The sequence below is a fragment of the Lottia gigantea genome (genome assembly GCF_000327385.1).
Source record: "Lottia gigantea unplaced genomic scaffold LOTGIsca_36, whole genome shotgun sequence".
NCBI lineage: Eukaryota > Metazoa > Mollusca > Gastropoda > Lottiidae > Lottia > Lottia gigantea.
This window is the reverse complement of record NW_008709220.1, coordinates 1599574-1612884: the sequence shown is the minus strand read 5'-3', so window position 1 is coordinate 1612884 and position 13311 is coordinate 1599574. Positions and strand designations below refer to the sequence as shown.

Below are 13311 nucleotides of genomic sequence, written 5' to 3'. Positions count from 1 at the left end.
GCGATTTAAACTTGCTACCCCCCACGAGTCGGTAACGACCCCCTAAAGGCTGTGACAGTGCATAAAACTCTATTTTTGTTATCATTTCGTTGGTGCTTGAATACTTGTTAATCAGAAATGTGCTTTAATTGTGATTTTTGTGTTGGGATAAACTTTAAGTTGAATTCAGGAGATATTTTATAAATTCACCTTGTACAGTGACAGTTTACAGCAGTTTGAATCCTGCCAATATTTTACTATTTATTCATTCTAGATTGTTAGACTTGTATTAAATTAATATTTAGACTTGGTAATTTCTAACTATAGTGTCACATGAAATTCTGTATCTTTGTCTATAATTCCTTGTTTCTACGGTTACTTGTTACTATAGAAACTATAATATTTAATATATCTCCTGAATTTATATCATGTGATTGTTAACCAAGTGGTAACCATGGGAACTCGATTATTTTTCTATGCATGATAGTTAGATGAGCTGGGTGTTCTATTTGTGATATTATTGTTTTGTGTAGGTTTATTTCGTGTGTCAAACCGACCATATTTGTGCTATGTTTTGTTTTTTTTGTCAAAAATAATCATGTCAAATTTCACTAAAATTTGTGAATTTATAATTACTTTGTATTGCCAATTATGTAAAAATTAATTTATATATTTCATGCTTTTTTTTCTTTTTTTTTCTATTTTTTTGTAAATATGAAGCTTTGTATGTTAACTATGAAACTATTGCCAATTGAAGCGTTTTAAACGCAGGTTCTTTATAAAGGTGCTATGTACGGTATTCTAATATCAAACTTATTGTTACTATGTTATACTTTGTGTCCAAATGTCAACAATCTGTTATGTAAATTTTGGATGTATATTTTGTACATTTTGAAAAGAGCTTAAATAAAAAAAACAGAAAATAATAAAAATCATAAAATAATTAACTAAAATAATGTCTTTTTCTTTTTGAATTCCTTGCATAAGAGTTTGCATTATACTGGCAGACAACTTGCTTTATACTTAGACCTTTGAACCCTCACAGCGAGAAAAATTCTGATCCCACAATATCTATCCTGTGCTAGGCTATGATTAACTCTTTAAAGGAATTAACAACTCTGTAAACGTCAACGTGTTGGAACACTGTCTTATTGTGGCAGTGGAATAGCTCAGTGGGTAGATAGCTGTATAGTTGTCTGATGGGCATTAACGAGCTCAGACAGAAACAATCAGCTACAATTTTTTAAACTGCAGGACTCTCGTGTTTATAATTGGGAACAACTTTCCCAAGGAGACCTTCCTTTGAGGTAAGTATTGAAATAGGGCCTTTATTCTCAAAAATTTAACTAAAGATGATTTTAATGTTCCAGTCATCTGATTGGTCAATCATTAAACTTTTAAGTTTTATTATCCAATCAGATTACTGTAATTTTGTAACATTGGATTTTATCTGAGTTAGTTTTTCCAGAATATGGCCCTGAAACAATGATCGTCGTAAAATATCTTTGTAAATATCCAAAATCAGAGAGGCTGTTGGGAAAAAATTAACAAAATGTTGAAATTGAAAAATATATGAATTTTATTAAACATTATGATTATAACAGAAAATCTAACGGGTAATAATTAGAACAGAGTTTTAACTACAGGGGTCAGGGGTCATGAAAAAGCTAGAGAGGGTTGATAAGTTAGTAGATGACAAGTTATTGTTCACTTCCAGCTGATGCTGATATCACAAACAACTGTAGAGGATTAATTGAAAGTGCGATATATAGATGCAGATTTATATAACAACAATTACTAGTTCTAAGTTTTTAAAGCCCATATGAAAAAAGGCTTCAGAGGATTTTAATTATGAATTCTGAACAGATTTTACTTTAAAAATCTTTAATATTAACAATGATGTACTCAAGTTTACTGTAAATTACAACCAAAACTTAACAACATTAACATACTTTCTTAATGTAATTCAATATTTTATTTATGTTGAAAGATTTTCTCAGCCTGACACATTCTCATCTTCACAATGTCAAGTTATTAAAAAGTTCATAATAGCTTGACACTGTGAAGATGTATTACAGCAAAATTCAAATAATTCTTACAAAAAACAACCAATTTATTTGTCTTGCTGAATAACTTGTAAGTACAAAAAACAAACTTGTCATAAAACCAAGAACATCAAATGTTTGTAAAACAAAAACACAAGGGGTATATTATGGTATATAATGGTTTGTCTTGCTAAACAGTTTATAGGATATGAATCCAATGACCATTATTAAATTATATGCATGAAGTTTTTTTCACCACAGTAAGAATAGGAATCTAAATTTAGAACATGGTTAAACTAAAATAATATAAACATTCAAATAACTTAATATTAGAATCAACAAACATGGGCTGTATTCACTAACATTTTAACAATGGTGGGGTGGGGCAAAACTAACATTTTAACAAGGGTAGGGTGGGGCAAAACTAATATTTTAACAAGGGTAGGGTGGGGCAGAATAAAATTAGAAGGAACTGCTATCTGCAGAATTTTAAAATATATTTTAGACATCTATTCATCTTAAAATCTTAAATTGCTCTTATTTGAATGATAATAATTTAATCTTAGAAGCACAAAGGGAAAGCCAAATCTACAATATTACTAACTTATACAATGTTATACAATGTATCACAGATCTTACTGTTTAATATAATTCTACATGTTTAATTAATGATATGCACATATTTATCACAATAACAATAATATAACAACTATATCTAATAAATTATTATGCGCATATAAATTAGTCAATATTATTGCTTGTTATTTTTTTTATTAAAATTTGCATAGCATGAATATTAATTAATTTAAAGGTTTTCAGGGGCCTTATTCTCCAAAACTTAAATAAGATAAAATCCAGATTTTCAGAAATACAGTAATATGATTGGATAATAAAATTAACTTTAAAATCAATTTCAGATGACTGGAACTCTAAAATCATCGAAAGTGAAATATTCGAGAATACGGCCCCTGGTTATCTTTCTACGATTGATTACTACGCGAAAACAGTGCTAATAGACGAGGTATAATGCCCGACGTGGGAATATCAACACAGTTGAAAATAGAAGCAAATTTTGTCCAGTCTAGAACTTTGGCAAAATTTCCCTCCCTGGTGTTGCCCGTCTTCATTAGCCCACATGGTGCAGAAAAGTAGGACGTAAAACTCCATTTATTTCATTTCAATTTTCTTCTATTTTCTACTGTATCATACAGCACCCAATACTGCATAACGCTCCTACGCACAAAATAAAAGCAATAAAAATTGACAAAAGCATTTAGTCACTTCCATCCATAAGGTCTGGATATCATTTTACAGACACCAAAATCATCCCCAATTTTAATAATGAGCTCTTCCAGCAATGCATGTAAGTATTATTGTGATAGAAAGTATGCATGTGTGGAAGAATTCACTAGAAATGGGGGTGAGGGGTGTCAAGTAGATGACTGGTATATTATATCTAGCATTGTACAATTATGTTCTTTTGGCTCAAAAGTATAATAGCACCGAAATATTTTTTAGCAGATATGGTGAAATAATCACGTTAATTATCATCTAAATATAGAATAACTTCATCTAGGTGGTGCTGATTGGTGTCGTACATTAGTAAACAACTCCATGGCTTTAGCAGAACTTGGCATCATTGTCATGACAACAGTAAATAGCGCTACAAGGAAGATAAATCCTGCTAGAGTCACTCGTAGTCTTTGACCTAATTCCTGTTTATTTGGGAAAAATAATCTGATTTTGGTCATCACAGCTTCTCGAACTTTCTCATTGGATTTTCTGAAATATTTTAAATTTAGGTTCATTTTAAACAGAATCAAGCACTACAGAAGATGAAAGTAGCTGTAATATTCAGTAAATTCAACACATTGCTTTGAACTGCAAGCGTTTTTCTTCGCAGTCCATATTGGCGAATGAATTTTATAATTTTTTATTGAAGAAAAATCGTGAACTTACATATCCACCTCTTCCTCGTGTTTGGTTTGTTCAACTTTATCCATGATTTGTTCAAGTGAGGCGGAAACTCCATTCTGTTGGTCTCGTAACTGACCTAATTCTTTACTAATCTTCATCTTAACGCCATCTTCAAATCTACAATAATAATACAGAAATATATCAAACCTAATCCAAAAATATCTCTTACTTAGTTTGAATGTTGAACCCAGAGCAGTTCTATTGGTTACAAGATAAATTGGTCACATAGGTAAATTGGTCACTGTCATATGGTCATTGGGTATAAATTAGGTCACAAGAATGTGGTCACATGGTAAATTAGGTCACAAGAATGTGGTCACATGGTAAATTAAGTCACATGGTAAATTAGGTCACAAGCATGTAGTCACATGGTAAATTAGGTCACATGGTAAATTAGGTCACAAGAATGTGGTCACATGGTAAATTAGGTCTCAAGAATGTGGTCACATGGTAGATTAGGTCACAAGGTAAATTGGTCACGAGATAATATGGTCATGAAGTAAAGAGATCATAGTAATATGGTCACAAGATAAATTGGTTACAAGATTCAACTAGTAACTTAAGTCATACTTTTAACCATCAGCCACAAAGAATCAACGAGCCATATCATTGGTATCAAATGAAACTTGCAAGGCTCATGGAGTAAAAGTAAAAATAGAAAACAAACCCTTTTTGATAGGCCTCTTCTTCTTGGGAGGTTTGTTTGGTTGGCAACTTTAATTCTTCCTTGGTACCAGTATTTACTGCTGTCCTGCTTATAATACATGATAGGAAAATGTTAAATCAAAACCTCAAAACCTGAAGTTTCTTGTTACACATGCAAGAAAACTGCTGCTCTTACTTCTTCAGTACGACTTATAGACTTCAGAAGTGTTTGACCATAGACTAGAGTTTCACACACTAAAAGTTCGTTCCACAAAACCAAGCGAATAAAGTCATTCCAATGCTGTTACTGACTGTGCTACTGAAATGTGTTATTAGAAACCACACATCCAATTAAAACCTGGATAAAATTAAGCAGTAATATTTACACCTAAAATCTAGCTCCATTACATTATAAAGGATCTGAGATACCAGTATATATTGGCAACATATCCTAAAACATAGCAAGAAATAAAAATCACTTACGGTTTTTTATCTAGAGAAGTTTGAGTTTTTACTGTAGACACGTTATTATTCGTTGTAGCAGGAGTAGAGGGAGTAACAGTATTTAAAGCAAAAGCAGAAGCAGTTTTTTGTTTTTCTAATGAAGCTCTTCTAATAACCGTGGTCACAGCATTTTTCATGGAAGCGTTAGCAACTAAAGACTGGAAGCGCTGTTTAGGATCCTGAAATTGTAAGAAGGAAAGTTAAGAAATGAATTATTGTTCGGGAAAGACACAATTTTAATCAAATTAAACGGTGAATAATTCCAGCAGTAATTTGATTTGTCAAATATTAAATTGTTCAATAAATCACAAACAGCAATTTTGGGAACATTTTAAATTTTCAATTCAGATTCTCTACACGTATAATATCTATAGGTCTATGAACTATGTTTATCAACAACTTTTTTTCTAAATCAGTCAAAATGCAGGGGAATTGAAATTGAATTCATAGGATTTACAAAATATGCAAAAAGACAAAAAAAACAGAAAATGCTCAGGGTATAATTTCTTTTTAACAAAATTCTGGTTTAAAAATTACCGGTATAAAACTAAGATATGATAGATATCTAGAGATTTTTTACAAAAAACATAATCATGAACAGTCTATTATAATTTTTTAGGTAGAATCAATAGTAATTGGAACTATTCAAATCAGACTTATATTGTGTTCATTACTACCTACACTACCTCAATATAAAATAGACTGTTTATGTTTGTTTGGAAACAATAAAAAAAATCACTTGAAATCGTCTGATCATCTCTGATAAAATATCAACTGAAACTATAAAACAATACAATGGGTATTTTTAAGGTATATATAATGTTAGGCGAGGCGAGGTGCGAGGTGTATTCAGCGTTAATAAAGCAGTTTGTTTTAATATTTAAATTATAGGATCACTGAATTATTTTACTTCAATCTTCAAACTTTTGAAAAAGAGTTCTACACCTGAAAGATGTTTCAAACTTAAAATATAAACAAAATAAACACTGTTTTACTTTTTTTAAAAAACATCTTTATGCAGAAATTAACCAAATTGTCAAAACTACGAACATAAACTAACATGGCAGTAATACAGTTGGTTAATAGTTCTCAAAGACGACAATAAGTAAATTTATTTCACAGTTGAAATGTTTTTAAATTATAACAATGAGGTTCTAAAGATATGTTCCGTTTTTTTGATTAAATTTAATTTCTTGAATCCTTTTCAAAAACTTGAAAACAATTTCAGTGATCCAGTATCTGAATATTTAGTTAATATTAAATATTTTCTGTATATTCAGCCTGAAAAAACAAACTTGGGAAAAGCTTAAAGAACATCCAAAACTCTCAGCAGATGTAGTGCACATTAAACCACAAGGAGGTAACTAATACAGTAAGAGTTACTGCCCTTGTCTTACCTCTTCTTCCTCCTCCTCATTTAAAATATCGTTCGATTTAGTTAATCGTGGGTCTTTGAAGGCGCTTCCAATCTTCTTCTCAAATAGAGAACGATCCTAGAGTGAACACAGCAAATAACATGCACTAACATAAACTAAATAGAAACATGCACATGCATATTAAACATTGACATATATCTCTATATCTATTTATAGTAATTACTAGTATTCACAGTACTTAAAGCATTAAAAGAACCAAGCCATGAAAGAATTTAAATCATCTACTACTCGGATAGTTGTGACAGTATAAAGGCTGAAGAATGAATAAGTTCAAGATTATAAAGTATTTTTGTTGATAATGAATAGAATTTTATTATTAGGTTAAATTATTAGTGAAAACAAACTTGCGATCCCAATAAATTTGGGAAAGGAACCAAAGGACATAAAATTATAATATTTATGAGACAGTGCCCTTTCTATGAAACATCAGGTGAGGGGGGTGATCAGTGGCCACAGGCCATTCTTTTACTATGTAAAATGATTAAAAATTTGAAAGTGGGGGGGAGGGTTTGGGAGGCAAAGCCGGGCCAGCATCTTTTATGGGGGACCATGGCTCCCCTGACCCCATCATAGAAATGCCACTCTTATGAGATTTCTAAATCTAAGATCAAATATTATCCAGGTTCCTTCACAAGTATGTTATTAGTATAAATTAAGACAAACTAAAGCTTCAGACAGGAGTACAGTAGCAAAGACAAGAAACTTTATTCAAGCTATTCAAGATTGTGTTAGTCAAAAATAAGTTATTATGTTATAAATCTTGATGTTGATGATGTTGAAATAAAATGTAATGTTGTTTTACGTTCTACTTTTCAGACCTTATTGAAGTAATGAAGACAGTTATTGCCATGTAGTTTGAAATTTGGAGAATTTTGCCAGGACAGCAGCAATAGCCTACTCTTTTATATTTCCAACCATGACTGGATCTTTAATTTGCAAAGTCTGTAGCACACAGGGAACAGTTTAATATCTCAACCTAATGGCTCTTTCAATTCCAGTTCCTCCAACTTGCATCACTGACAGGGGTATCATATCTACCTATCTTGGGATTGAATCAATCATGGAAAATATTGAAGCAGCACAAGAAAGAGATTAATTTTAGTTCAAAGACTAACACTGAATAACCAGTTTTATATCGAATCTTAAACTAGGCTTTATTAAGAGTATGTTAGTCACATAGAAAGCAGTCAATCTTTCCAAGATATTGAATTAAAAGCAAAATAGGAAATGTTATATTACTATACAAGCAAAAATAATCATTAGATCAAATTATAAAAACAGAAGTCATTAAAATCAAAAGCTAGTCTGAAACTTGCTGATTTCATTATTTTAAAAGATGTTAAATTAGATAGAGCCAGAAATACATTAGTCTTGCTTTTTGATGAACTTTACAATATTACTAATGGTTTCTTTGTGCAAGTATAATAACCGCAAAATTAGTGCGATGGGTCATATTTAAAATTTACTTGTCTCCGTCCCCTTGTAGGCTATCTAACCTGCCCTAAGTATTACTCAAACATATAACAGGGAATGATTTTTATGACTCTTCCCTCACTGACATCTGTCAAAAATTGACTATCAGGTGTCAGCAAATTTCAGACTAAAATATTGTAAAAGCTTAAAAATTATTTTCAATATTGTGTTAAAGAATTGAGAGAATTGTGAAAGACGAAAAAAAAGTTAAAACTTGTTATAAAATGGAAAGTGATGAAATAAGTGTAAAAATTAAAAATTTTAGAAATTAGAGTTTAGAAACACGCTGTGATAGAAACCAAGGAATTACGCTTACCAAGGAAGCCGAATGTATTAAAGGGGGACAACCCCTTCCTCCTAATACTCGGGGTAACGCTACATCACTACGTCGTCTTAACTACAAAATGTTAAAAGATATCGTCAGATAAATTGTTAAAATATAAGTTTTCTGGTCTACAAAAATAAGTATTAATAAGTAACTTGTTTTATAAATCCCATCAAGTGTTAAAAGAAGATTTTTTGTGAGACACATTATAAAAATAGTCCAACATTAACTGTTGTGAAAAAAAAGGAGTTTTTTCAGCAAAAAAAATGTTTTCACCACCCTGAGAATAGCATTGAGAATAGGGGTGATAGAGGTGGGGATGGTAGGGGAATAAGTTTGTGGGTGAAGTTGATCTTAATCATAATAAATCACTACGATCAATTTCCTCAACTTTAAGAAACTTGTTGAAGTGAAAAAGGGGAGGGTTGTTGAGTGGAATAGGGCAATGTTGTTGAGTGGAATAGGTTGAGGTGTCTAGGGTCAGAGTTTGATCCAGGGAAGGGGGGTCAGGATGAACACACCTGTAATAATCTTTCTCAACCCAGGTGATTTAATCCAACATCTTAATTAAAAATATCACCTTAATTAATACAACTTTAACGACATTTGTGCTAATGAGATCACAAAGGTCATAAATGTCATGACCTTGAAGTGGGCAAGGTCATTGTTTCCAAGATGGCTACCTACTGACATCATTAAGCAAGTCGTTAATTACTTCATTAAGTCCTTAAACTCATCAAGAAATCCCTAATTAATTTTCACATGTTTTAGATAAAGTATGAAGTTAGTAACATTGTTATACTAAGTTGCTAGTTTGACAAATCAAGTGTTTTAATAGTAGTAAATGTCAGTTTCACACCCTGTATTCAATACTTTTACGATTTCCATGACAACATTTTTAACATTTTAATTAAAATTATTGTCATCTTAATTAAAACCAAATGAAATCGTCATAAATGTCAAATTTTATAATTTTCTAAAATAAATAAAGATACAATATGTTAAAATTGTCAACTAATTAAAGAGAAATTAAGAAAATTAACAGTAGATTAATGAACTAAGTCAATTCCAAATGAGTTGTAAGATTTGGTGACAAAATGTAACATTTCTGACACATTTTTCAATCTGGGCCTCACCTTCCTTGATCAACCTCTAAGTGAATGAGGTAGTTAACATAGTTTCACTGTCAAGGGCTTACATAACTAATTGCATTATATTTTTTTAACAATATTTTACTTTCATAACAATTGATATTACACACCTAGTATAGTAGTGAAACGTCAGAAGGTGACTTGCACCTTTTTAAGGCAATCCCTATCCTCAAGGTGTGAAAAATTCTGATGCCTGTGCCTGAGCTTTCGAGAGTTGGCCCAGTGTTGGCTTTTACTCCCTGGTACTTATTAACATGCGACCCCTCGCATCTCAATCATAAAACAATATTTTAATCATTTTCTTATACCAAGGGAGATCTATTGATCTATATACAGTATATTATATAACATGCAGTGTATGTTTGTGTGTGTGTCTTTTCAACTAAAATCATACTAATGACTAACTAATTTTCATATAATCAATAGACTTATCTATTGCTCTGTGACCTAGGCCAGTGCTTTCATTGAGACTTGTCTCAATACGTACCCTAACACCAAAAACAATAAACTTAAAATTAATATTACTCTTAAAACTATATTATTGTCCTGTTATTTGACGTTTCAGCTTACTGCATTCTTCAGAAACACCCAAAATAGATCTCGATCACATCTTATTACGTTAGTTTGTAAGTCTTTTTCGAGCAACAAATAACATTATTGAAAGTTTTCCTTAGGATAATTGAAACAATAGTGGTCTGAAGTGTTTCCACTGTTCTGGTTATGTGCTTATAGAAATATTTGTGAAACTTGTTTTAAAGATTGCTGTTAACTGATGAGTAAGTCTATTAAAATATTTGTGAAACTTTATAATTTTATCAAAGGTTTTTATTAACTGGACAATGTCACAACTGAAACGTATTCACACTCTATACAAAATATCTGTAGTGTTTTAGAGATGACCGTCACCTGTACAATGAGATTAATAAAATATTTTTAATATTGAAAATCTTTAACAAAGGTCCTCGTTTCTTTCAGCTTATGAAAATATTATTGAACTTTGTAATCAGTTCACAGATTGCCAGCCACTGATCAGTGAGCTTCTAAAAATATTATCAAAACTTGAGAAGATTTTATTGTTTTGCTCTGTATAAATATTATTGAATTTTTTGAAAGATTTCTTCTAACTGTTTAGTGAGGTATAAAAATATTAATGAGATGTTTTTAACGAATTCAACTGACAGTAAAATATTTTTATAATCTTTTCATGTCTTCAATAGAACAATTATCACTCTAGTGATGTAAAAATAACATTCTCCCCACCCCTCAAAAACTTCTTTATCAATACAAGATTTTTTTGAAGAAGTTTGTTTTTATACATTAAAAAAAATGTTCATTAAAAATAAAAAATAATTTGACAGACTTGAGAAAATGATTTAATCTAAACAAATATAAAGGACTAAACACGCTACGTTAATTTACAAGCTGCGTTGGATTAATTCTCCTAGTGGTCACAAATTATCAAAGAGCGACATTGATGTTGGTAGAGCAGAGGCGTAAAACCCACAGAAAATCTCCTCTGTGGTATAGGGTGACTATAATATGACGCGACGTCATAGTGGAATGACAACTCTGAAATCTCATAGATGGTTTCCACGCTCTTTCATTACGCTATTAATACAGTATAGTGGGTGAAGGTGTTAAAGAGATTTGACATGACATGAGTATGAACTGATTGACCTATGAAATGTTATAATTATCAAACTATGTAGAAAATGTAATAATTACAGTGTGTATAAATAACAGAGATTATAATAAATATAGAGATAGACAGGTTAATAACAGGTGTATCAGATAATTTATCATCTTACTGTTATATCACAGGTAACCTTACACATCTTACAGGTATTCTGACACCCAGACACCAAAATAGGCTTGATATTTCACACATAATTCATAATAATTATAATAATAAACTCTTTATTTTACATGGGTCAGAATTAAGTCTAATAAACCACAGTAACATGATCCTGTCTAACATTCAGTCCATGGGAACAAACATAGACTCTTTATTTTATATGGGTCAGAATTAGGTCCAATACACAAGGACATGGTCCAGTCTAATATTCAGTAAATGGGGTAACATGAAAATTATGATTAGGAATTTTACGGTGTAACATTGCTGTTTTGGAGGCTTAGGTTTAAAAAAACCATGGCAACTTTATCTCAAACAGCAATAATCAGGCGCCTTGGGTTCAAATTCTACTCAATCCAAGAAAATTCTGATTCCATGACCAGTGCTTCTGAAAGTTGTTAAGATATTTCTACATCAGTAGGGTTTAAATTTTATTCATAATACATAATGATTTTGTTCATGTAAACAATGGCAGCTTGATTTAAGACAGCAAGTCTGAGATAAATTTTAGAATATCTGATCGGATGCCCTGGGTTTTAATACTCCTCTAGACAGCAAAATTATGATGTCAAATCCTACTGGTGATGTAACATTGAATTAACAGAAAATTAAAAACAAAAGGTGTCAATCAAATAGTATTGTTTTTTTGTAGAGAACTTCAATTTCGAATTTATATTTAAAACACTTCGAACAAGTTAAAATTGGGAGTGAAATTGACAAACTGACAATAAATCATGACATTTTGAAAACTGAGTTAAGGAAACAAAGCTTTGAAGAGTCTAGTCAAAAGACTCCTTTCGTGAAGCAATTTGCTCAACACTTTCAAACCTAAGGTCAAAATTCAGAATACTGGCTTGTCATTCAAATTTTTGCATCTTCAATGGCTGTCATTTGAATTCAATAACCTTTATACAAAATGGCAGTTAAAATTGACATAACAATTCAAATGTGAACAACAGTTTTCTTTGAGTGTTATTTTGTTTTTATTTCAAACTGACAAATTTCAGATTAAAACTCAGTTACATCATCTGACACTGTCATAAAAATCTTTAGAAATCTTCGTTGGCATGAGCTATGACGTGATTACGTGAACACGTCGAAACATTGCATAAAACTTTAACCAGTGATTGTTGTTCTATAAAGCTGTGTCTATATATCGTACTCACAATTGCTAAATACCATTCAAAGACCTCTATTAAATTATGTTTACAATAATTTGATATTATCAATTTAGTAGAGAAAATGAGCAATATAGTTTAATAACCATGATTTATTTGTAACCGAACCACTATATTTTAAACATGACAAGTGAACCTCTTATTTCATTCTATACAACTATTCAAATCAAAATATCATTTTGACTTTTAGATATTCAGGTATCATGTTCTAGAAAATTGAGATTTGATCATTTTGTTTTGTTGATTAGTGAGTAATATAATCTGGTAAAATAGGGAGGTAAAGTTAGACCAGACATGTAAAATAATAACAGTAATTTCAGTCTGACACTAGGAGATATGACAGGTATACTGAGTTAATACTGACATCTAGAGATTTATTTTAATATAATAACTACTCTCAACATTGAAAACTTTTAAAATGGGAATTAATCGGAGTGTTAAACAGTCAAAATATTGTGAAATTTGAGTGTCAAACAAAATAGGGATCATTTACCCTAAAAAAGTTTGACAGTAGCCACTGTCATGTGATCACATAATCATCATTTTTATTCTGTGTGTTTTTAGAAAGATTAATTATTAATATAAACACAAAATATTGTGAAATTTGAATATAAGACATCAATAAAAGTGATAATCTGTCAGAATTTGTAAGTAAAGCTAATGTCATGTGACCACATTATCATCATATATTATCTTTTAAGATTAATTCACCCAAATATTGTAAAATTTGAGAACATGGTCATGGC

General features: G+C 30.9%; 1 protein-coding gene across 1 annotated transcript; it reads right to left on the bottom strand.

Annotated features, from left to right (window-relative positions):
* Positions 1 to 3592: 3592 nt before the first annotated feature.
* Positions 3593 to 11370, bottom strand: LOTGIDRAFT_162869 (hypothetical protein; the record flags this gene model as incomplete). Its single annotated transcript, XM_009058887.1, has 6 exons — positions 3593 to 3806; positions 3984 to 4118; positions 5130 to 5329; positions 6548 to 6643; positions 8376 to 8456; positions 11344 to 11370. The coding sequence occupies 6 exons, from the start codon at positions 11368 to 11370 to the stop codon at positions 3593 to 3595; spliced, it is 753 nt and encodes a 250-aa protein (XP_009057135.1).
* Positions 11371 to 13311: the final 1941 nt, after the last annotated feature.